Here is a 26,845-nt window from a genome sequence, read left to right as displayed (position 1 = left end):
TTGTTTTCCATGTCCATGGGTTATTTATACTAGTTCTTTTACTAAACCCTTCCCTTACTTACCCCGCTTCTCTCCATCCCTCCCACTCCCCTGGTAACTGTTACTCTGTTCCTTGTTTACATACCTCTGGTTGCATTTTGCTCATTTATTTGTGTTGTTCATTAGTTTCCTGTATTAGGTGATATCATATGGTATTTTTCTTTCATTGCCTGACTTATTTCACTAAACATAATTCTCGCAAATGGCAGGAGTTCCTTTTTTCTTTCTGCTGCATAGTATTCCATTGTGTAAATGTACCACAGTTTTTTAATCCACTTATCCACAGATGGGCACTTAGGCTGTTTCCAGCACTTAGCTATTGTAAATAGTGCTGCTATGAACATAGGGGTGATTAAGTTCTTTTGAATTGGGGTTTCAGGATCTTTGGGTATAATCCTAGTAGTGGAATCGCTGGTTCAAAAGACAGTTCCCTTTTTAGTTTTTTGAGAAAATTTCATACTGTTTTCCATAGTGGCTGTACCAGTCTGCATTACCACCAACAGTACACTAGGATTCCCGTTTTTCCACATCCTTGCCAGCACTTGTTTGTTAATTTGTTGATGATGGCCATTCTGACTTGTGTAAAGTGGTATCTCTGATGGCTAAAGATGTTCAGCATTCTTTCATATGTCTATGAACCCTCTGTATGTCATCCTTGGAGAAGTGTTTGTTCAGGTCCTTTGCCCATTTTTTAATTAGGTTGTCTGGCTTCTTGGTGTTGAGATGTGTAAGTTCTTTATATATTTTGGAGATCAATCCCTTGTCTGAGGTATCATTGGAAAATATGTTTTCCCATATAGTTGGTTCCCTTTTCTATAGGGTGATTTTCATTTACACTAGCCAAATATGAATTTGTTTACTTTTGGCCATTTTTGACCTATTAAAATAGCCATTTTTTTTTTTGTCAACTAATAATAAGGTAGTTCTCTAAAAACTTTATTTTTCCCTGTATTGATCTGGTTATTTTATGTGTTTTTATTTTATTTGGCAATTTACAGCTGAGCCTTTAATATTAGTGTCATTAATCAATTCCTATAATGTATTATTTACTTAGAAGACAGAGTATGTCCTTTTTCTTTGGGAACAGCTTTAATATTTACTCTTTTATTTATACCATTGTGTTTGCACACCAAACTGGTATAATGGGTACATATTATCTCATTTTTACTCCAAGATGCATCAAAACTATGTGTATCTATCTCTAGTTACATTTGTTAAATTATTCCCCAAGTGTTTCTCACATGGTGTCTATACTCTAAACTCTCAGCAGCAGTCAGCAACCAAAACAAGGATGGATTAGGTTATGGTCTGTGCATTAGGTTCTGTGGCAAGTGCTATGATTATAACTGTGCACCCTTAACCTTGGCCTTAGTAGGTATAATCAAGCAGAACTTCTTCTGAGTGTGTGATCATCTTTGTGGACATCCCTTCAGCAACACTATCATTTCCATGTGATTGATTGATTGAAAGAATTTAAATAATACAATGGCTTTATTCCTCTGTGATTTTCCTGAAGCCTGATTCCACATGTCTTCAAGTGTCTCTCTCTCTCCACCCCCCCCCTCACACACACACACACACACACACACACACACACACATCACATGTGAGTTAGTTATGATGGTAATCCCAGTGAGGTCTTGTTATTAATTTTTCTTATCCTTTCACCTATAGTTATTATGTGGGCATGTGTGGAGATGGAGCCAATGACTGTGGGGTAAGTAGAAACCACTTCTACTAGCTTAGGCAGTTCACTAATATTCCTTTTGAGGATACCCAAAAGGGCTCTGTCTCTTCACCCTTTGCCAACAATCACTTGATTATTTTTCTGTTGATATTCAACTCTACTTGAGTAAGGGTTGGAAGTAGAGAGGAGTAAAATGAAATACGTCACTTCAGCTGTTTTCTGGCAACATCTGGAATAATAAAGACAAGGGAAGACTACTTAGACACCCCTATTTCAGACTCAGAGAAACTTTTCAAGACTAGCTGGTTTAAATCTCTCATGTTATCAATAAGAAAATTAGTCCTGGGACATGAATTCTTTTTTACCTGAAGTCATGCAACTGATAAAACTTCAGTGAAGAAAAAGTTGAACCTATTGAGTAAAGAGTTTGAATGATATGTTATATTATTCCTGCCAAACTTCTATTGATACTTCAGGGTTAATTTTTTTGAAGGTGATTTTATCCCCACATTTTTACACTTGGTGAATTCATGTACATTACATGCTGTTGAGTCAACTCTGACAGTTGGTGGCTTTGAATATGTGATGCCCAGAATGTCCTATTCTCAGCCCTGCTCAGCTCCAGGATAGCCATGCTTATGGCTTCTTTTATGGAGTCAGTTTATCTCATACTTGTCATCCTCTTTTCCTGTTGCTTTCTATTTTCCTAACATTTTATTTTTCAAAAGAGCCCTACCTTCTCGTGATGTGCTTAAAATAAAACAACTTCAGTTTTGTCATTTTTGTCTCTAACAATGTTTCAGGCTTAATTTGCTCTAGGACCCAATTGTTCATCTTTCTGGCAGTCCAGAGGGTCTGTAGAGCTCTCCCCCAACACCATATGTCCAATGAAACAACTTTTTCTTATCAGCCTTCTTCACTGTCCAACTGTTCTGTCTGTACATAGTACCTGGGCATACGAGGATATGGATGATCTTAACTTTGGTCTCCAATAACACATCTTTGCTCTTAGTAATCTTTCCTGATTCTTCCATTGCTTCCCTTCTCAGTCTCAGCATTCTCTTGATTTGTTCGCTGCAATCTTTATATAAATTGATGACTGAACCAAAATAAGCAAAATATTTAACAATTTCAATGAGTTTCTAGACCAAACTATTCAGTTGACATATACTATAGCAATACCTAAATTAAATGGTTCTCAGCAGATTACTTCTCATACACAGTAGAAAGCAGTATATGTTTTATAATCTAAGTTTTAAAGATATGGCTGAAACAATGCTATATCTTGAAGATTTATGTACATAAACTATTTTATTCTCTAACATGTGGAACAAGAAGTGAAGGGATTGCTTTGTATTTCCAAAGGCTATTAGATACTTAAGAGCTGGGTACTTATTTTACTTCCTTCTTAAATGTTTTCTTCAGAGTTCTGTGTAAAACTATGTTCATACCAAGAGATCTGTTGTAAATTTTTCTGCCTTACACTTCACAAGAAGCTAGTTTTTAGTTGACTCTTCAAAATTTAGAATGAGTACCCATTCCCATTAGTTATGTAGAGTTTAGAACCAAACAAAGAAATCAAGTGCTAAAAGGAATATAGCCTCTGCCTCTAAAGAGTTCATTGTCTAATTTGGGAAAGAATCATGTATAAAAATAATGCTAACATAAAGTAGATGGTCCTAAATTGTATGCTAGAGATGCAAGGCATTAAGAGAAAAGTGAGAAACAAGGAAATGTTTTAATATTTATTGACTATGAATTCAGTATGTATCAGTCATATTATCCAGGTACTTTATAGTTTTATAGAACTGCAGAAATACAAAATCTCATTTTATGCTCATACAATTCATGTGGAATCAAGGACTCTGACCTTCCCTGTCTGCTCTGTGCACTTTCTGAAAAGTTTTTAGTCTTTTTTCAAAAGTTATTTTTATGTGATATGTTTTGTAATTACTCTTAGAAATACAGTGTTTCTTTTTCAGTCAGAGTTGACATTCAATATTACTTTATATTGGTTTCAGGTGTACAACCCAGTGATTAGACTTTTATATAATATATGGAGAGATTCCATAATAATTCTAGTACCCATCTGACACCATATATAGTTATTGAAATATTATTGATTATATTCCCTATGCTGTACTTTACACCTCCATGACTGTTTTGTAACTACCAATTTGTACATGTTAATCCCTTTGCTGTTTTCACCTAGCCCCCTAATGCCCCTCCCGTCTGGCAACTGTCAGTTTGTTCTCTGTGTCTATGAGTCTGTTTCTGTGAACAGTTTTTAGTCTTGATGAGAAATGAATTAGCCTTCATTTCAATGAGGCAACACATGTACTGGTACGAGTCATTAATTAATGTGATCTAGTTTCTGCATCCAGTAAAGATGCTGTATTCCCCATATTTCATCCTAGAAGCTAGCTGGTTGGCCTGGTCAGGAAGCCTATGGAAAGGTGGGGATTGGATATCTTTTCCTATCATTCATTAGGATGACCTTCTAAGTGTAAGAACTGTGATAATGAAGGTTCCTGACAAATGTCTATCCAACTGCTGTCATCTTTTCTTTTTATATAATTTATTTGTTTGTTTATTTATTTATTTATTTTTAGAGAGAGGGGAAAGGAGAAAGAGAGGAAGAGAAACATCACTGTGTGGTTGCCTTTCACTCGTGCCCCCAACTGGGGACCTGACGTGCAACCTAGTAATGTGCCCTGACTGGGAATCAAACCAGCGACACTTGGTTCGCAGGCCAACGTTCAATCCACTGAGCCACAGCAGCCGGGGTTTTGCTGTCATCTTTTTAATAGCTTTCTTGAATGACTGTTTCCACTTTTTATTATGTCTACACCCCACAACCAATACACAGATATGCACACGCATACCCCACTCTTCTACCTCTAGACCATTGTTTAGTTGGTGCCTCTCTAGTGGGTGACTTTGTGGATCAGAGGAGAAAGGGTATTCCAGGTGGAGAGACAACATAATCAGAGACCCAGGGGTGGAAGGGTGTAGTATTGTGTTATAAAACTACAATGTGAAGAATACCCTCATGGTGTTTGAATAGTTAGAGCCTGGCCTGAGGAGTCATGGGTGTAACATGAATTTATCATTCCAGGCTTTGAAAATGGCCCATGCGGGCATTTCCTTGTCAGAGCAGGAGGCATCTGTGGCTTCCCCTTTCACCTCGAAAACAGCCAACATTGAGTGTGTGCCTCAGCTCATCAAGTAAGCCTATTCTTCCTCTCCCACCTCCATGACCGATGGGTTCATTGTCTGGCTCTGGACAGAATTCAACTGTAATTTAGTGGTAATCATTACAACAGAGACACGGGTAAAGTGCTACTGGAGCACCATGTAAGGGAGCCATGATTGCTCCTTGAGAATGCTGGTAAAAGCCATAAAAAAGTGACTTTTGCTAAGCCTTCAATGATAAATGACTGTGTCCTGTGGACAGTTGAAAGCTAAAGTTGGTATTTAAAAGTAATTGCTTTTTTTACTTCTCTTCTTTATTTTATATGTTGGGCACTTACTGGAACCTTTCTCTCAGTGGTTGACAATGAGCGAGGAAGAAGAAAGGGACCATTCCATCAAGGCTCCCTGCTTCTAAGGACCATGTGGTCCTTAGGGTCTCTCATTCAGGTTCAGAAGCTCAGAGTACATTTCACTTTTTCCTCTTCATCACTTCTAGCCAATCAGGCATTAGTTTTACTGGTTTCAGAGACTCTTCCCAAGCCTTTTTCTTACTACCTCTATTGCTTCACTCTGGTTCCTGTTGTGACTGCAAATGAGAATGCTCAGGCACCTCACCCTTGCTCATGCTTTCTATTATCCACACAACTCCTGGAGTTCTTTTTAAATATTACACTTGGAAAGTTGGGGATTAACAATGGGACAGCCTTGCCATGGAGGATTTACACTTTAGTGAAGAATATAGATAGATATAGATACAAAAACAAAAACAGAGTGAGAGGTGCTCAATAAATTAGCTTTAAATAAATTCACATCCAACAATACAGAACCTTTCCCAGTAGTTCAGTATGATGACTCTAGCCAAAGTGAAGGCTTTTCAGGAGGGGAATTGTACCTTGAAGGATATTTGTGAACAAAAAGAGCTGGGAGGGGATTCCAGGTAGGGGATGTGGAGAGCTATATTTAGAAATGGGATTTTAATTGGAAGGTCCAGTTGGGCTGGAAGGATTTTCATAGGGGAGTGGTAGAGGGGAAGCTGGAGCACCAGGTATGGAGACTGCATAGGGATTTTAAACTCCTGGATTGCTGCACAAAGTGCCTGGCTGGTCCACCCAAAAGGCAGTGGTATTTGAACTTCAGATGCTCTTCCTTACACATGTGGCTTGATGCATTTATGAATGTTACATACTGTTCTAAATTACATGTCCTGATGTAAGATTTCTCTAGTGGCAGATGGTTTAGTGATACTTCAGGGGAGAAACTCTTTGCTTTTATAGTTCAAAGATTGATAAAAATTAGATGTGGTTCAGCTCTGTTAGGCTCATTGTACTCTTGCTTTCTTTGATGAATGCTTATTCTGGAGAAAACATCCTCCAGAGGGGTGATGGGGTACAGTTTTAGATGCATAGGTCCAGATCCATGGGTTTTCATTTTTATCTTTTGAGACACTGTTGTTGTTACAGCTCAAGTCCTTTAGGGCAATAACTGTACCTTATTCATTTGTATATTATTGTGCCTCACACTAAACTGGATACATCAGAGCATTCAATTACTGTTTGTAGGATGCATAAGTAATGAGTAAGCAGCTTAAAAGTCTTTCTCATTAAGAATAACAGTAATTCTGGAGGGCCAGGCAAACATTCTTAATTCTTTGCTTAGAATGACTTTTTGCACTTTCCTTTGAATCTGCATCTTAATTTTTTAAAAAAATGTACCTAACTGCAGAAAAAAAGATAAAACAACAAAGTTTATGCCAGAAAATGACCCAGGCTTCAATGTGCTGGCCCCTCTCAGCTTGTCTTCTGCTCCACCCTCTGTGTTGAAAACAAATGGTGGCGCCTCATAGCCTAGTGGGAAATATCTGCCCACAGCATCATAGCCCATCTCCCACCTGAACTTTCTCGATTGCCTGAGGCAAGGTGGTTATGATTTAGCTTTTTAGGTTTTCCTTTTCATGTCCCTGTTCTGTTGACAAAGTCTCTGAGCCATGCAGGTGTGTGTGTCACTGGGAACCAGAAACAAAGAGTGTGTGAGCTGCCTCCCTGTGGATTCGCACCTGCCTGGACAAAAGGAGGCTGCAGGAGGGGTTGTTTGCCAAGTTCCCCACCTTGTGTTCTTCAGCCTGTCATAATCCATCGCCCAACCAAGCCCCGGTTAAAGGAGTAATAGCTCAAACAATTTTTTAAAGAGGGGGATATTTACTTTCCAAGCTGCAATTTTTACTGTTGCCTTTATCTCTTTTGATCTTCACATCAGCTCAGATTATTACCCTTGGTTCTTCCTGGTGTATTGAAGCCAACAAAATCCCTTTCAGCTCAAATACTGGAGTCCCATCCACACTTCCTAAAATGTGAGAGCACCTGCCCTTTAGCTTTAGGTCTCTGAGGGACTCTAAAGCACACACAGTTCATTTCTCAAGAAGCAAGTATTGTTAGGATGTAATGAGTCACAGTCAAGTCAATGCTTGGCATTTGCCACCTTATCATAATGTATTGTGTTTATAATGTACATGTCAATCTTCTTAATTCACTGAAAGCTTGTTGAAAATAAAGACTGAGCCTGATTTATTGATATCCTCCATGACTCTTAGCAGAATCCTGGTACCTCATAAACCCTAAATAAAGGTGAGTGTATGATTTAATGAGTGAGGTAATGATTAAAGGAAAGAATGAATGAATGAGTAATTAAATAAATAACTGAGAGGGTAAATCAGTGGTCAGGAGAATGTATGACAGCAGGCTATTAAAAGTGAAACTTCTTTTGAATATAGAGGAGAATGGGAGATGTGTATCATATATAACCAGTTATTTTTATTTATTTTTTTAAACAGAGAAGGCCGAGCTGCTCTGGTTTCATCCTTTGGGGTATTTAAATACTTGACCGTGTATGGCATAATCCAGTTTATTGGTACATCGCTGCTCTACTGGGTAGGAATCAAGAAAATTCTTTCTAGTTCTAATTGCATTTACATCCCTGGTTTATTCTTTGGGGTGCAGCTCCTACACAGAAAATAATATTTTATAAATAAATGACATTTCTCAGAATAGATGTCTATAAACTGGGAACTTGGTATAACTATGTATGAAACGTGGAGCTAGAAATAAATAGATGTGTCTCAGATTTCTAAGAGTGTTGTTTTTCTCTGGATAACCTGAGATACTTGACCTCTTCAAGACTCTATTTCTTCACTGGATTATGAAGAAAGCTTCAGAGCCACATAAATATAACTCAACAGGAAATGGACCAGTCACCAACTGTGTAATATTTTTGGCAAAAGACTAAGAAGAAATAAAAAGAAAGAGATGTTTTTGAATTTGACTTAGAAGGATGCAAAAGTAAGGAAAAGTTTCATACTGGAGCTTTACTTCTGAACCTGCCCAGAACTTACACATTTAAACATGTCATTAGTAATGGATTAGTAATTCTTTGCAATAAAAAAAAAAGACTTTTCATATTAAGTGTTCAAAACAAACACTTAAGAATTAATTAGCTATATGGAAGAAATAGGTTTAGGTTATAAGTGTATTTTATTAGTTCAGTCCTAACTTGGTCTACAGTAAAATGATCCAATGGACACAAGGATCATGTCAGGAAGGGAATTAATTTACTCCTTTCTAAGACATTTGAGACATGAATGAGTCGGCCATAGGACTCCAGCATCTGGTGAGCTGTTACTAGCTAGGATCACACACACAGAAGGATAAAAAGCAACCAGATGGGTAGCAACAAGACCTGGATTAGGGGTCAGGAAACTTAGATTCAAGTTCTGCTTCTATCAGTAAGAACAAATTAGATCTTGTCCTTGGCCAAGCCTTTATCTGCCTCTGAAAAGTTGGGCTCATTTCCAAAGCCCTCTATAATATCAGTCTATGTAAGCTGCTCCTAGAATGAATACTATAACTGCTTTTAAAAATTCCTCCCTGTTGCATGCCACCCTGCATATATATATATATATATATTATTTTATCATTCTAAGCAGGAAATAAAGAAAAAGGGTATGAGAAAGAAATGTAAAGAAGACAAAGCAAGAATTAGAGGGTGAGAAGAATACTGAGGAACCATTTGCATCCTCCAAAAAATAGGAAAGCAAGACTTGAGTTCCAAAGTCCTCATGGATAGAGTTGGAACCATAGTCCACTCTGAAGCCATTCACTCTCATGACCTAGACCTAAATAAAAATCTCCCCAAGGACCTGCACCTGGAAACTTCTCAGTCTTGGGTTCACCCTCTGACAGGCTAGAAATACTTTTCATTTGCATCTATCTGGTCTGTAAAGTACTTAGAGCCAGATTATAATTTAGTGCTCATTCAATCATTATGTAGCAGATAAACAGACCTGGCTGCAAAAATGTATTGTAAGGAAGGCAGGTTCCTAGAGAGTAATGATGACTTGAATTTTGTATTTAAATGCTTCAACTCCATAAATGTGAACATGAGAAGTTCTATGTCTATACGAACCTTAGAAAGACAGGTGTTCCAGACTGAAGTCTGCAGTGGGCTTACTTGAGAAGGAGCACTCGTTCAACTTGTGAAAGTGAGTGGACCCCCAAGAGAACTGTGGTGGGAACTCAATCTGTGAATAAATATGGAAAGAAACACCTGTTCAGTGATTTGAGGCCTTGACTTTAAATTTTAAGTTTGAAATTCCCAGAGGCTTTAATATCTTATGAAAGGAATTCAATTGTCCAGGCTAACACTATAGCTGCAATAACTGCTGTACCCAGTAAAAGGACTGACCCTAGTTGCTAAAATGGAATTAAGTGAAACACTGGGAAAATAACAATCTGGTTTCATTCTTTCCAATAAGATGCAAAACCTAGGGTAAGTCACTTTCTCCCTAAATAACAGTTACTTCCTGACTTCTTTCAAAAAGAGTGTTAGAAATGATAAAATGATAAAATAGCAGAAGCAACACTTATATCTACTTTTATTTCCTTTTCAGCAACTACAACTCTTTGGGAATTACCAGTATCTCATGCAAGACGTAGCCATTACTTTGATGGTCTGTTTAACAAGTAAGCTCTTTAGCAAAGTAAACTGTATTATTTGTATTTATCCATGAAATTCTAGAAATGTTCATATAAATAAGAGCTTCAAAGAAAGATGAACCTTAATTACTGGAACCTCATTTTCTATGAATTTTTGGAAGTGGTGTTGGGAGAAAATTGAGACTTGAAGTCCTCAGACTTGGCGTTAAAGCATATACTGTTTAGCCTCATAAAATTTTCAGTATATTCTGAGCTCTTTGTAAGTTTGTGCCTTGTACATAGAAAAATGTACAAGAAATCTGGAAAGGGAAATCTTTAAAGCCCAAAGGTCACTTTCCATTATTCAGCTATGCTTCATGTTGACATGAAACCAGATTTTTGCTAAGTCTTTGACGTGCAAGAACAAATGCTAACATTTTATTCTCATGAAATTCTCTCAAAAGCAAGGGGTGGCTTATAGCAGCTATTGCTCATTTCCTTCCTTGCAGATGACACTGATATAGTATTTCCTATCAAAGAACTTGGGTTTGATACTAACTCTTAATAAGTGAGAAAGGTGACTGCCTCAACAGAAAGCAGAGGAAAAGAATGACGTAGTCATCTTTTTTTCCTTGTTCAATAATGAAACTGTTCTGAAAAATAACAGATAAAACATCAGGCAGTGCAGGATATTAATAACCATGAGGATTTCATGTTGAATCTTAAAACATGAAACTGTTATTGAAGTCATTTATTATATCAACCCAATGACAACATTTACCAGTATCAGAGATTTAAGTAATATCAATTTTGATTCTTAGGGTTGAAATGTCTTTTCATAGCCCATTAAAATATTTTTCTACATGTTATTCATATTCACAGGACTGGATAATTTTGAATCAATGAGATTCCTCTGCAATGTTGGATATTTTTAACTAATTTGCATGATTACTTGTGAATATGACCAATGATGCTGAGAAGGAAATAGAACACCAGAAAGTTCCAAGAGCTAATCTAACAGTCAGTAGCATAAATGTGAAGGCCATGGCAATCCTTCACCACTCCCTATCTCTATGACCTTTGGCAAATTATTTATAAAACAAGTAATTTCCTGATGGGAAATGTCCTCATAGTGTTCTGAGGATCAGATAAAATAATGCATGTGAAGTGTGTAGCACAATGCACCACACAATGTGAGCACTCATTGCAAAATTAATGATATCACCATGTGCTCCTATACTCTTTTTCTTGTGCAATGATGCTAACTTGGTGAGCCCTTGAAAATAATTTGCTTATGTACAAGCAGACTGGTTAGAAATCCAAAACATTGGTGGCAGTCTCAGCCTTGTCTCAGAATGCAAGATGACCTTGAGTAAGTTACTTTGAACTTTTACACACTTAATTTCACAATATTGGTTATGAATTTGACTCCCATGACAGTGGGTATACTTTACTCTTTCTCATGGCAATAGCCTGTAGGTCTTTATGCCAGCTGACCAGTTAGCCTCCTGTCTCAGAGGAGGCTCCGTGGGAAAGTTGGAATGCCTCAAGGCAGGATCATTCTTACCAGTGGGAGAAAAAGTCTTAGAAAGGTAATAGATCAGAAGCATAATGTTCTATCAGAATGACAGGATTTTATCCAAATATTATTCAACAAACATGTAGCTGGTTCAGTAAATGGGCTGGGCTCAAGGTAGGTTGGTGAAGTTGAGAAATGGAGTCAAGAAAAGTTATTTTTGTTTGATTTTTACCCTCTGCCTTTGGAAACTATTGCTTCCCCATCCCCATAAACTCAGTTATCCTACAGGAAGATCAGTTCCTGGTCCATTCCAGGCATTAAATGATCTCATCTTTAGTTATGAAACATCCAGACGTTTAAATTAACATTTTGTGTTTTCATATAATTTGAAGCTTTGCTTCCCCTATATCAAGCCTGACCTATGGCTTGGAGCAAGCAGTAGGTGAACATGCCATAGTCTCTACTTCCCTTGCAATGATCTCTACTTATCTACACTCAAACCCTGCTTCAGGGAACATGAAACAACAAAAACAAAGCACTTTTTACTGAAATGTGAGTGTTGTAGTTCTCTCCTGTCAAGTGTTCTCTGATATGACAGGCATGCTAAATTCAGGTAATTTGCACAAGTCCCATTGGTAAGTTCTTGAGTTATTCAGAGAATCCTTATGGATTGGTTTGGACTAGATCTCTCCCTGACACAGAGGTGCTCTCTCTTTCTCTGACTCCTCAGGATTCCTTTCAGCACTGGTGTTCCAGTGGTACATACTGCAAAGCCTTTTTATGTTGCTGAGGCTCTAACCCCAGCACACTGCCCTATTGGGCAGATTCCTGCCAAGACACCTTTAATTTGGTTAATTCCTGTAGCTTCTGTTTGATCTACAAGATATTGATAGTAGATGTATAGGTTGCTCTCACTGCTGCCCCCTCTTCCTCCCCTCTGATATTGCAACAAGACAATGAGTGAACCAATCTCTACCTCAAAACCACTTAAGGTCTCTCACAGAGTGGTTCAAAAGGCCCTCACGTATTTGGGTTGGAGTGATGCAGGAAAGAAAAACAAAGCTTTTGCTGGTCCTAAAAATTCCCTTTAAAAAAATCCCTTGATAATCTTTATAGCTTTCTCTTATATAGTCTGTATATAGGTAATTGTGTGTGGGGTAGGAGGTGGGCATGCTTACAGTTGATGGACCAATATGAATCTCTGAGTAGGTACTCTAGAGATATGGTAACAGGCTCTCCCTTTACATTATATTGGCACTTAATATTCACTGTCCTCAAATATAAGGCTCAGCAAAGTTCCTCAGACAAAAGCCCCATTAAACATCCTCTAAGATGTGTTCATCTCCTATTGTTTGTTAGGCATGTAAGTACCTGGTGCATAAAAAGGCTGGTCACTGAAAGTCAGAGTTTATTTGGTGAATTTACATACATTAATGAATTAAATACAAATCTAAAATAGTGCCAGGAAAAAATAAGTTCAGAAAAAGGAGAGATTGTTTCTAGTAATCTAGGTTTAGTAATGGAGAAAAGAGGGAGAGATATTAAGTTTGGCTTCATGACAGAGGCAGCATTTGTACCAAAATAGGAGGGATGGATAGATTTCAAATATCTTTTACTAAGAGAAGGTAATTTCAAATAGAAGAGAACATCATGAACAAGAGAGAGCTGATAAATACAGAGCATGAGTTTTTCAATTTGACCACATTATAGGGCACTTTCGAGGGATGAAATTTGAAAGGTGAGTTGGGTCAGATCACAGAACCTTGACTACCAGGCTGAGAACTGTGGACACTTATCTGCAAATGTTAAGAGTCATTGATGATTAAATGATCAATTATAAAATCATTCTCACCAAGGCCCCTATACTTCCAAGTCCCAAGGTTATAGCTTTGACCTTAAGCTTGAGTTAGTATGAGACAAACACTATACCATTACATATTTAATTTATTTACTTGCTTATCTACACACATCCTGCCTTGTTCCCACAAAATTTTAAGGCAACATAAAAGAGCACCTAATAAAACAAAAGGTTTACAACTGCCTGTGACATTCCTTTAAGTTAGTAAAACTACTGTAATAATTATAACATGTGTGTCTTTTTCCATATGAGCAACTGTAAACCTACTTTTACCCACCTCTGTATATTAAAGGGAAAATCGAAGAGAAAAGTGAGATGAAGTCAGGGAAATCAGTTTAAAAAATGCATGCCTTGAAGTCCATTTGACTGAAATAGACCTAGAAGCCATCTTGAAAGGAATTCGTCCTTGCTACGTCTTTGTTCTCTTTAATAAGACCCACTCAAATTAGATTTAAAAATACAGGAAGGGGGATGTTTCAGAATATAATTCTAAAAATAAAAATAAAAATCTGAGAACAGAAATTCAGAAGCACCTGGTCCTTGGAAAGGCTAGAATACTCAAGGCTGCTTTATTTCCAAGAGACCATCTTTGTCTTCTTTTTCATCTTTCTATTCTTACTATTTTCATCTCACTTCTACTCATTCACCCTGCAAATGACTCTAAATGGTGACTCTGTTGACTCTCTATGACCCTTCTGCTTGTCTTCCCACAGCTAATTAGCTTAGCCTGTAGGTATCTTATTTGCAAATCTCCTGAAGAGAAAATTTATTGACCTAATTTGTGTCAGATGCCCACCTGCAAGACAGTCATTTCTGTGAATGAAGATGGAGTCATGCAATTCAGGTCCATTTAGGCCAACCATTTCAGCATATAGGAGGAGGCAGTGTCCAGAAAAGGAGACTGTAGGAGGGAACTCATACATTCTATAAAAAACACCTCTTTTATAAGTGCCAACAGGGCTTTAATGATGCTTAACATTTTCTAGGTCTTGGTTCCCTTGGAGAATCTGGTGGAAAAATATAGGGTTTTTTCACTTTAGAGATTTCATAATGCACACTCAAAATTTTGTGTGTAATTTAGGTGAGTAGATGAACCTTCTAAAACATGACTTATGTGACTTAAAGAGTCTGTAATATGAACTAAGCCAACTATTTAGGAGAAGCACACCTACATTATACCCAAATGATGCTGAACAATTAAAATATTTTAAGAATATGAATTAAAGCTGCTAAGTTCTCCCATACAGCAGAACTTGTGCTGGGTTCAGTAAGGTACAGAAAGTAGAATGAGACAGGTTGTCTTCCCTCAGGAAGCTCACAGTCTGCTGAGTGCATGTGTAAACAGCTTGATTTAATGGAAGACACCATCACCTTAGTGGTGATGCGAGTAATGTGCTGTGGAAACTCAAAGGAGGTAATGATTAATTCCAAGTAAAATATAACATGCCACAAGTTTTCATTCTTCTGCATACAATCCAATAGCACATATCATCATCATCATCATCATCATCATCATCATCATCATCATCATCATTTTAAGGAAACCTGGACAATTCAGAAAAGCTTTCTGGCTGCTTGTTTTTCAGGGCTCCTCATTTTATCATTTCTAATTCCTGAGGTCCATACACTGCATTATGCTGTAGAGCAGAGAATATGGGGCTTTAAAGTCAAAGAGATGAGTTTACTTCACCACTCTGTCACTCACACACTGTGGGTCTTTAAACAATGGGCTCTACCTCTCTAAACTTTAGTTTCCTCACCTATTTCACATTGCTTTTGGAGAAAATAAGATAACATTTATAAAACACAAACATGGCCTCTACAACCTAGTAGGAGTCCTAAAATTGTAGTCATTATTCTTATGTTTATCTATAGTCAGGTGTACAGATGCCCTGTCAGAAAGTATTAGGAATTTCTAATATGGAAAGTTAAAATTCTTTATGTAAGGACTCTGAATCAATCAGCTATTTCCTCACTAATGCTGCTTAACAGACTACTGTCAAAACTCATTGGCTTATAACACCCACTCATGGGTCTATTGATTGACCCATTCAGATGATATAGGTGGGATCAGCTGAGCCATTCTGATTTAGGATGTAGATCAGTTTGTCTTGGTCTAGGCTGTGTTGGATTCAAGTCTGCTCCATATTTTTTATCCTGGACCAAGACCAACTGAATGCACAGACCCAGGCAGGTTCTCATTGAATATCACAGAGAGCAGAGCTAGCCCAGCTCTGCAAGCAGGTCTCAACCTCTGGCAACATTTCTTTGGCTAGAGAAAATCACTCAGTGAAATTAAAATAAAGAGTGGTAAAATCTACTTTGCCCTGATGAAGCCACTACTTCAATCTACCTAGCTTCTGTATAAAAGAAAAGCCAGAAACTCAATGAGCATCTGAGAAAGAGAAGACCAAAGCGGGAGAAGGCAGAGGCACAGATGCAATAACACCTCTTGTCACTACCCACACCTCCTGCCTCTTTATGAACCCTGTGGCCACATTTTGCCCTGGGCATTGGAGCACAGAAAGAAACTCCAAGAACTGCATGCAAAAGACAATCTCCTTGCACCTCTCCTCAGCTCTGACCACTCTCCACATTGTGTGTCCCTTCCTGTGTGCCCTTCAATGACTTCTCACACCAGCTACCTAGGCTTAGGCCAAACTTTACAGGTGAAGGGAACAACGTCAATAAAACTGTACTCACTTCAGACACCACCTGTAATTTTGGGAGTCCCCATGACACATGCTATAAATTTGGGGGTTCTCACTACCCTCTCAGACCCAGTAATGCACATCAACAATTCACAGAACTCAGGAAAGTGCTACAGATATGATTACAGTTTTATTATAGCAGAAGGATATAAATCAGAACCAGCTAATATGAAAGGGTTAAAGGGCAAGATTTGGGAAGGTCCCAGAGATGAGACACTTTCATCCTTCTCTCTTTGGGGAGTCAGTTTGCCTCACACTCACCAATATGCAGATTATTGCCAAACAGGAAACTCACTTGAGCTCTGGTGCCTGGACTTTCTATGAGAGTTCCATTACCAAGACATAATTGATTTAATTATTAGCCATGAGGTTGAACTCAATCCTCAGCTTCCCTCCTCTCCTTAAATGTCAACCTGATATCAAGATTCTCAAAGCCCCAGTTCTCTAATCACATAGTTGGAGTTTTGGGCATGACCCATCCTGAGTCATCTCCATGGCACAAACTCTCTTCAGGCCCACTCTGAGTCATGTTGTTGGTGTAAACTGCCAGGGTTCACCACAAATAGCAAAGGTACTCTATCAACTCAGAAAATTCCAAAAGCTTAGAGGCTAAAGGCCACCCAAATACCAAGGGTTTAGATATAACGTCTCAAAAACCTGGGATAAAGGCCAGACAAAATCTTTACTACACAGCCCACCTGTCTTCTATTGGACTTCATGCTCTTTGAGGGCAGACGGGATTCCTTCTTCTCTGCATACCCCATAGCCTCTAGCCCACCACTCTCCTGGGGAAATGTTGCTTAAATTGGTAGAGGTAAAGCATTGTTATAGAGCTTTAGGATAAATGAGTTGGAAGAGCCTTTGAAGACATTTAGACATTCTAACACATTCATTTTATATTAATACATGAGAAAGTGAAGGACCGGAGAGTTTAACATGATTACCCTAGAACACACATTGAACAAACTGAAAAACTACTTTAGAGTTTTATTATCCCAAAATGGACACCCAATCCCCATTGTCCTGCCCCTATGCTCACGAACACAAACCTAATCATGCACTTTATTGTCTTCCTCACTTCAAGGAAACCAGTGATGAAAAAGGACAAGTTGACAATTATGAAGGCAAAAACTGAATGAAACATGACTATGATATAAACCTTTAAATGTGATGTATCTAGATTCTGACTTTCCCATGCTTCTTTCCTGCTCTTCCCTAAGAAATACATTCCATTTTCACCAGCTCGTTAGAATGCATGGCTTCTAAAAAGGATAAAGATACGATAATATATTTTAACACTCTCATCTGGAGGCAAGATTTTTTTTTAAATTATTTATTTATTTGTTTACTTATTTATTTATTTTTAGAGAGAGGGGAAAGGAGAAAGAGAGGGAGAGAAACATCATTGTGTGGTTGCCTCTCACTCGCGCCCCCAACTGGGGACCTGACATGCAACCTAGTAATGTGCCCTGACTGGGAATTGAACCAGCGACACTTGGTTCTCAGGCCGATGCTCAATCCACTAAGCCACAGCAGCCAGGGCCTGGAGGCAAGATTTTCTAATGAGCTCTTTTTCCTAACAAAGTCTGATATGCTCTAGTAATTCTCCATTTATACACATTTCCAGGAGGGAACAGAACACACCTTTAGCATCTATCCTGTTACACAGAAGTGCTCAGAGAATGTTTGCTGAATCAATAGAAGAGTGAGTACTTAAAAAAAATTTTTTACCAGCATCTGAAGTTAGTCTAGCTAGATGCTTTCTTATTCTCCTCATCTTAACTCTCCAATTTCCCATCATCACTGAGAAGTAATAGTAATGTTTATCCATGTGGAAGGCCATCTTCTCTTACATACTTCTGGTCAGTCTGATTATAGAGAAAATCTTTGCACCATGCAATATGGTAAATGTGTTAATTACAGACCTTTGACTACATTACTTTTCATTTCTTGAAGGTAAAGCCAAAGCCTAGAAAAAGAAAAGCCTGATAGCGTTGGAACTGCAACTACTTTCCTAGATGTAAATTCTCAATTCATGTGTGCTCAATCTTAGATCTAAGGCAAGACTCAAAATAATACGTATCTTAGTTTTCCATTCTCAACAGTGACACTGTAACTGGGAAAATCACATTTGTCTTTCAGTGAGTTCAACTCATGCCTACCCAAAGCTGGCACCATACCGACCACCAGGACAGCTGCTCTCTCCACCTTTGCTGCTCTCAGTCTTGTTGAATACCTGTTTCACCTGTGTTGTGCAGATCTGTGCATTTCTCTGTGTGAAGCAGCAGCCCTGGTACTGTGAGGCCTACAGGTACAGGTAATGTTGTTTTTTAGTTTTCCTTTCTGAAGGTGATACAGTGAGTACAATCGGGTTAGCAAAAGCTGTGTCTCCACACCACACAACACAATTGATGAGATAGAACACAGAGCACAGTTAATGGGTGGTGTCCTGGGGTGAGTGGAAGGAGTAGAAAAAGATTTTTACATTGGATTTTGAGGTATAGATCTGACAGCTGGTTCGCTGGATGAATGTATTAATTCCCTAGTGGTTTTGACATATCATATAGACTAAGGGTGGGCAAACAGTTCTTGTAGAAGACCAAATAGTAAGTAATTTGGGTTTTGTGGACTAGATGGTCTGTTGTAACTACTCAGTTCTTCTGTTGTAGTGAAAAGTAGCCATAGATAATATGTAAACAAGTAGACATGTCTGTACTCCATAAAACCTCATTTACAAAACAGTTGGTGAGTTGAGTTTGGTCTATGGGCTGAAGTCCGCTGACCCCTAAGATATAAGAGATTTGCTTAAATTAGTTTGGATTTTTCAAATGAATGTTAAAATTAAAATGTTAGTTGATGGTATCATTGTTCTAACTGAACACTAGACTCAGGAAAATTGTCTTCACGTCCCTGAGGTTTAATTTATCTAACTATAGATTAAGGGTTAGATGAAGGGAACTGTGCCATAGAGGTTTAAACTTATTTTTTTTTCTGACAAAGCCTGCCTGACCTCCAAAAGGAAAGGCAGGAAAAGCACTGTTTTTTTGAATCTGGGCTTATACAACACCCCCACCCAACTCCACTTGAATGTGAAGGCATCAAAGCTCCAGGAATCAATTAAAGACAGTTTGAAAATTTCCAAATGATATCTAAGATTATCATTTAGACCCAAAATTTAGAAATTCAAGTATTACTTGAAATATATGTGATTTTTGTTTCAAAACCAGATTTCCCCTAAATTGGATTATACATAGTCAGAGAAGTATAGGTCTGATTAAATCTAGGAGACACCATGATGTAGCCAAAAAATGATGGATGGATAGGCCTGCCTCTATCACTAACTAGCTCTGTCATATTGGCCTTCAACTTTCTCATCTCAATGTAAGTATATTGAACTAGATACCTTTTATTATTAAACTCTATACCCCAGGCCTCCTAGTCTATTCATCTCCTTTGTGCAAGAATGCTTTGTTAACTATTGATTGTTTCATTAATCTATTAAGCAAACATTAACTGATCATCTCCTATATGCAAAGCACATTTTGAAACTCTAGGGAGTCAAGAATAATAAGACTCAAGTCTTGCATTTGAGGTCACAATTGGAAAATAATATTTATTTGTAAACAATTATAATAGTAGTAAAAAGTATCAATCTGAATAAGAAAGCTTATGGAAACTGATTTGTGAGTTTGATATTGAAAAATAAATAAATATTGCAAGTAGGTCAATCAGAGCTGGGAAAGCCCATGTCTTAAATATTTTTTCTGAGCAAATGTTATGTGGCATCACTGTGATGGGTACTAAAGATTTGTTTAAATCTGAGTAAAACAAAAATAATAAAACCAAAAGAAAAAATCCTCATTCAAGGAATTCTCATTCCAGGCATGAAAAATAAAAATACATGAATGAATAACTGCAACTTAATGAGCTAAATGCAGCAATAAGAGGGATGAGTGGGGCACTGATGATACTGGCCAGCAAATGTAAAGACATCTAAAAGAATGATGTTAGAAGGAATAGCCCGTATTGCCCTAGAGGTGTGCAAATGGTGATATTTGGGGATCAGGGAACATTTCTCTATGTTTGGAATATAAGGAGTGTGGAAGGCCTAACAAAAGATAAGGCTAGAAAGGTACACTGAGACCAGAGTCTGAAAGTCTTCTGGGCCTGCCTAAGAAGTTTGAACTTATTAGCAAAATTAAGCCATAGACCCTCATAAGCAGGAGAGTGTCATGTTCAGATCCTTCAGAAGAGCCTTTGGTGGTGTGAGGAGAGTGGCTTAGAGTGGGCAGATTCAAAATCAGGACCCAAGTTGTGAGGCTTACAATAGTCCACCAAAGAGCACGCGTGTCTGCGCGCGCGCGCACACACACACACACACACACACACACACACACACACACACTTCATTTGCTCTGAATTGAAAGAAATTTCATAGAAAAATGCTTATTCAAACCCTTTCAAAGTAGATTACTTGTTCTAAATGGAATGCTGGACAAAGAACAATCTTTACTTCCTCAGAATTTTATTTATGCTTTGATATTGCAAGAGGTTTATGCGTGGTAGTGAATGGCTGGAACAGTTTGAAAGCTGAGGTTCTGTGGTAGTGGTAAACTAATTTTTTTCCACTAGCTGGATAAAAGTGAAATAAAAAGTCCCATATATGCTGGTAATTCTTTTGTAGTGAGTGCCTTCTGGACAACCAAAGTGATTTCTCAACAAATACGAGTTTGGAAAGAAATTGGACTGGAAATGCGACTCTGATTCCTGGTTCAGTTTTAAGTTTTGAGAGCACCACGCTGTGGCCCATCACTACCATCAACTGCATCACAGTAGCATTCATCTTTTCTAAGGGAAAGCCATTTCGAAAGCCCATCTACACAAACTGTAAGCATATGAAGTTTATGTTTTCTTTTTGAATATTTTTTCCACTCACCTTCCCAGAGTTGCCACTCATTTATGAAGTGATTGGCTAAGAGGGAAACAATTGCATTCATCTGAACTTGAGAACTAAATGGTAATTTTCATATAAGTGGTAGAGGCCATGGCAGAAACCTGCTCATCTGCAAATGAGCACATACACTTTTGAATCACATGAGCCCTACCCTATTGTGAGTCATCAGGATTTTAAGCACCTACCTATATGTCAAGATATTTTGTAAAAGGCTTTTCCACCAATTCAAATACATCTTGACCTTGTAATAGCTTTATAACATTGAGCAATTTACTTTAACCATTCTGCGCATCTCTTCAATCACCGGTGAGGATGAACATATTTTCAAGTTATTAACCATTTCTTTCTCTCTGAATTGCATTTACATTTTTATTCATTTTTACTATTGGATTGCTGTTACATGTCTTATTTATTAGTATGAGCTCTTCATTCCTTTGTGATTTTTTTCATTGTCTTTGTGTACAACTTTTTCTCATTGCAAAATCAAATGATCACTTATTTCGCTTTTTAAATTCCTTTTAATTTTTTTTTTAAATTCTATATTAATTTTGGGATATAATTTGAGGTAGAGATCAAACTATCCAATTAACTCCTAGTTTTCCCAGCAGATTTGATTATTTAATATTCCTTTTGGTCATTTATTCCTCAACTGAATGTCGTCATCGGTAGCCATCCGTCTTGAGAGACGATGGTGTAGCTTCTTAAGAGTCTATCTGCACCGCCGAGAATGGTTGTGCAGTCCGACTCGGGAGTGACACGGTATCTGTCTCCTCCCATGTTGAATCGACATCTTGCGATGACGCTGGAGTGTCCTCTCCAGTGAAGCTGAAGCTACAGAGCCTGGGCAGGGTGATATGGAGGGTCTGCTGTTGCCCATGCAGCAGACCAGCAGACCCCCCCTCTCTTCGCAGCTGAAGGGCCCAAGGGAAAGACGGAGTCAATACAGCTTGGCTTCAGGTGCGCCGCAGGAGTTGCCGGTGTTGACTACAACGTCAAACCGCCTTAGGGACTCCGGCTCCGGATTTTCTGTCGGGGTTTACTCCCTTAGCCTTTCCCCTGAAGAGGTATGCCGCAAGGCAGCGGAGGTTTTTTGGAGTCAGAGTTTTCCTTCTCTGATGTGCCCTGACTGGAAGATTGAACCAGCGACACTTAGCTCGCAGGCCGACGCTCAATCCACTGAGCCAAACCAGCCAGGGGAATCAACTGAATGTAATGCAGCTATTATCATACCTATATTCATATACATTTATGGTTTTTTTATATACATAATTTATATTATATAAGTTTTAATATATTTTTTATGCTATATACTATATAGTAATTTGTATATACTTACTTTTCTCTATACTATATTTTTTGTTTTATTGATGGGCCAGCCTATTCTTGATCTATCACTGTACTTTAAAAATTACAGTTTTATAATAGGTTTTAAAAATTAGTAAGGTTAGTATATCCTCATTACTCTTCATTTAAAAAAAAATGCTTACTTTTATTTATTTATTCTTCCAGACAAACTCTAGAAAAAATTGTCAAGCTTTTAAAAAATTACCTTTGCAGAAAATTTACTTGTTTATACACCTTAGTCTTCATATTTAAGAACATGTCAGGTCTCTCCATTTATTTATGCTTTTTTTGTCTCTTCATAAATATTTGTCATTTTTTCCACTATAGATCCTGCACGTTTATTTAAGAAACTAATACTATGTTTTTTGTATGTTCGTTTAAACTGTGAATGACTTTTTCACATTATATTTTCTAATTATCACTAATACATGTGAAAGGTACAGTGTTGTTTAACATTTATTTTCTATCCAGAACCTTTTCTTGAATTTTGCTATTAATCCTTGATTCTTGAGTGTTCTAAAAGATAATTATTATTATCTGCAAGTAATAATTTTCTTCTCCCTTTCCCATAGTTAAAATATTTATTTATAGTTTATTTCTATTTTCTGTCTTAGTGTATAGTCCAGAATTTCCAGGGCAATGTTAAATAATAGTGGTAACAGCAGATAGTTCTGCTCCTTAAAAAAATACTTCTAGTAGTTTTCACTTATAAATATAATTTTGAATATTCATTCAAGGTAGGCTATGCCATGTACAGAAAATACCTTTCTATTACCAATAAATTAAAACTGTGTTTTAAAATCCAGATTTGGGGGTATATTTTATCAAATGTCTTTCCGTCACCTACTGAGATGATTTTGCTTCTTTTTCCTCCTGTGACCTATTGCTAGAATGTTATGTTAATAAGCTTATTATTAAATCATCTTCATATTCTTGAGCAAACACTACTTATTTGTGGTTATACATAAATGGAGATAATGCAAAGATCATGATAGATGCCATATGAAATAAAATTTTGTAAGGGAAGATTAGGAAGTCTTTACAGATAAAATAATATTTGAACTAGGCTATTATTTTTTAAATTTGAACTTGCCAAGAGAGGAGGAATATCATCTTCAGAGGGTATTCTGTGAACAGAAGCTGGAAAGTGTTGGGCCTTTCTGGAAGCAGCAGGTGTATGATTCAACACTCCTATGCACATAAGGAAGAGCAATCAAAGATCAGTTTAGAAAGGTTGATTGGAACCATGTTGCAGAAGGCCTTAGGTAGCAATTTAAGATCCTTGGATTAATTCTGTAGGCAATGAAGAAGAATTAGGTACTACCTAGAGGGCTGACTGTTCATGCATGCGTGATTCAATAGATACATGGAGGTTACTATAATACATTTATTAGCATCTTTCTAAACTCAGTCTTTCAAGGAAAGACTTTAAGATATCACCTTTGTCTTGTAAGCATTAGAACATATTTTAAAACATATGAGGATATATCAAAACATCTGAAGATATATACAGTATTTGCCCAACAGAGATAACTGATTCTGCAATGTGTGCCAAAATATGTGATACATTCTTTTAGCATCTAAAAATAATGTTTGGTATTTCTTCAGATATATTTTCATTTCTGCTGATATCTGCCTTGGGCCTCACAGTTTTCATTCTGTTTTCTGATTTTAAAGATATATACCAAGGAATGGAGGTAAGTGGTAATTCATTTGCATACCTGTTATGACTCACATGTACAATGGGACTATATTTGCATTGTTAATATCATAGTCTGTCTGACCACTGAATATTGTGAAGCAATTTCCATTTACTAGAAGAGCAAATAACATAGCTGGATCTCACATACACTAGTCTCTGATTGTTTTTAGATTATTGATATTATCAATTGGGTACATTTATCCTATTCACACCTGAAAATTATTCTGTTATACTAGCATAATAAATTTTATGTATTAGTCCTATAATTTATTCTTCAAGTTTAATTTTTTTAAATATATAGTAGAAATCGTTCATCATGTAGTTATGAGCAGTAAGAAAAATGACTTATAGACCAGTCATTTTTCTGTCTGTCAGATATTGACTATAGAGAGTTTTATTTCAGTGGATGTTTGATACATGGTGCAGTAGGTTAAAATTAAATTTATTCAGAGGTCATTGAACTTGTTCTTGGACCTAGCATTGTGGGAGAAATGAAGAAAGAAGGATTGACCCTTGACTTTCACTGTGATCTGACCTACTGCCATATCTTACAGCCACTCCCGACAACCCTTGCACCCAGTATGCTGTATTTCACAACCCGGGGAAAGGCTGTCTCCACTTGGGGGAAAGATAAAAAACTGTTACTTTGAAATAACTCATATCAGAATAGAGATGAGAATTAAAGGTGAACATTTAGACACCGTGGAGGATCTGTAGTTTTAGTCCTAAAGACAGCTCAGTTCTCTACACAGTCATCCATATTCTACCATTTAGAGTGAGAAATGGGACTGTGTAGCTTGTGTGTGTGTATGTGTGTGCGTGTGTTTGTTATGGATGCAGCCATGGGAAGTTGTAGCTCTCACAACCATTAATAAGAATAGTTGGTACAATATGCAATATGTACCCTTTAATACTTAAAAAAAGGTGGATTGGGTTGGTTTGACTTTCGACAAGTCATTGGATTTAGGGCTGGGAAGATTTGTTCAGGAAAAGTTTCCTTCATTTCAACTAAAATAAACTTGAACTTCTGTCCCTCTTCATGTTTACTCATAGGTAAATTTTACTAAAAGAATGAATTTCAAGTAGATTTCACTTTGGGAAAATTAGAAGTAATGATATTATTAGATGATGATTTAAACATATACTCTCTTCCCTCTATTTAAAAAGATAAAAATAGAGAGAGACACACACAGCCTCCAAAGTGTCCCCTCTCACGTTTGTGACCCAAGGCATATTTACTCAATGTCTATCATCAGGCAATGGAGGGAGCAAGGGACAAGAGACAGTCCTTCTTTGAATTCCGGCTCTGCCTTTCATTTATTGTCTTTGAGTCCTTGGGCAAGGTACTGACCTCATCTGTAAAGTGGTGAAAATAATGCCTACCCTCCAAGCTCAGAGAGTTGTTACAAATATATAAATTAAATCAGATAATACATTTCTTCAAGGTGTAAGATATGAAAAGTATAACAGTAGTATTTCTTTTTTCACAGTTCATTCCAACTATAACATCATGGAGGGTTTCGATTTTGGTGGCAGCCCTCATCCAATTCTGTGTGGCCTTCTTTGTAGAGGTACAGTGATTCTGTATGGTTCCTACTATTCTTCTGGGAGGCTAAACAAATAAAGGATCTCATTCTCCAGAGAGGCTCATTTTTTTAGGGCAAATATTTTTATCCCCAGTAGTGATAGTTATTGAGGATTTATCAAAACTGTACATGTACCCTTTAGGGGAAATTCCTTGGAAAAGGATTTAAAATTCTTTGAAGGCTGCAAAATGCTCTCAATATCTGTAGCATAGAAAGCAAAACATCAAATTAACTCTAATTTTGCCTCATATGAAAGCACTGTATTGTACTTTTCTAGTGTTCTCAATATTCTCTTAGAGGCTAGACCAGGTGACCTTCCAGCTCTGAAATTGAATGAGACCATTTAAAGTGAAGGACTGTCTTCAGAAAGGCTTCCTTAATTAAGAGAGAAGGGAAGCCATTGCTCATTCTAGTCAATTCTTATCACTGAAGGTCTACTTCTACAGCATTTCTCTTCTACTTAGTGTCACTTTACCTACTCAGTGAAAGCTTCGGGTACTATTTTTTTAAAGGATAATTCTTTAAAAAGATTCATGTACTATAAGTCTGTTGAGAAAAGTGATCAACCAAAATTTTTTAAAAATATATGTACACAAATATTTCATTGAATACAGTCAGTATAAAATTTCTCATACTTTTAAACTGAGGAATTTTATTTTTGAGACTATATTTTGAATAAGACCCAAATAAAAAAAAATACATGTATGAAGGTATTATCATAGTATTTCCTACAGTAGTAAAATATTAGACTCAAGTGTTCAAAAGTAAAGATGTTGTTTCTTTACATAGTTGTATAACAATTTGAATAAATGTTATACAATCACTAAAAAGGATTATTAAGATTATAGCTACAAATTGTATATGAAAGTCTAGAATAAACAAAAGTGGAATGTAAAATTTGACCAATTCTATTATAAATGTGTGAAAATTTTGTGCATGTGAACATAGAGAAAGGAGAGCCCACAAAATATAAAACAAAACCCATTTGATTGCTAGAGTTCATTTATACATTCAGCAAACCTTTATTTGGCACTTTCTATGTGGCATATGGCAAGTACCAGTGTTTGGTGTTTCTTTTTTTTTTTTCCTTTTCTTGATTTTGAGTACATTATTGAATACAGTACCTAGTTATTATTTCAGTCTGGCAATAACATAATTCTAAGTGAATCATCAGGCAGGATTTAACTAAGAGTCTATGGAAATGACAGGCTGTATACTTTCAGCAGATTTCTGTGAACACAAGTATGCTCTTTCTTCTCAAGGGAAAGAGGAGGAGCTGCTAGGCT

The 26,845-nt window shown here is 37.1% G+C and overlaps 2 protein-coding genes across 2 annotated transcripts in view; one reads left to right on the top strand and one right to left on the bottom strand.

Annotated features, from left to right (window-relative positions):
- Window positions 1-26,845, bottom strand: part of PLAAT1 (phospholipase A and acyltransferase 1) — a 53,061-nt gene that overhangs the window by 2,295 nt on the left and 23,921 nt on the right. The gene's annotated exons all lie outside the window — the stretch shown is intronic.
- Window positions 1-26,845, top strand: part of ATP13A5 (ATPase 13A5) — a 99,905-nt gene that overhangs the window by 72,309 nt on the left and 751 nt on the right. Inside the window, exons 22-29 of the mRNA XM_090275457.1 lie at window positions 1,714-1,756; window positions 4,845-4,954; window positions 7,749-7,845; window positions 9,861-9,933; window positions 18,116-18,290; window positions 20,658-20,860; window positions 23,880-23,968; window positions 25,464-25,544. Of these exons, the coding sequence (XP_090131583.1) occupies window positions 1,714-1,756; window positions 4,845-4,954; window positions 7,749-7,845; window positions 9,861-9,933; window positions 18,116-18,290; window positions 20,658-20,860; window positions 23,880-23,968; window positions 25,464-25,544 (871 nt within the window). The remainder of the gene's footprint in view (window positions 1-1,713; window positions 1,757-4,844; window positions 4,955-7,748; window positions 7,846-9,860; window positions 9,934-18,115; window positions 18,291-20,657; window positions 20,861-23,879; window positions 23,969-25,463; window positions 25,545-26,845) is intronic.

Source organism: Furipterus horrens, unplaced genomic scaffold, assembly GCF_987537825.1.
Source record: "Furipterus horrens unplaced genomic scaffold, mFurHor1.1.pri manual_scaffold_1, whole genome shotgun sequence".
Taxonomy (NCBI): Eukaryota; Metazoa; Chordata; class Mammalia; order Chiroptera; family Furipteridae; genus Furipterus; species Furipterus horrens.
This window is presented reverse-complemented; position numbering and strand designations above follow the sequence as displayed.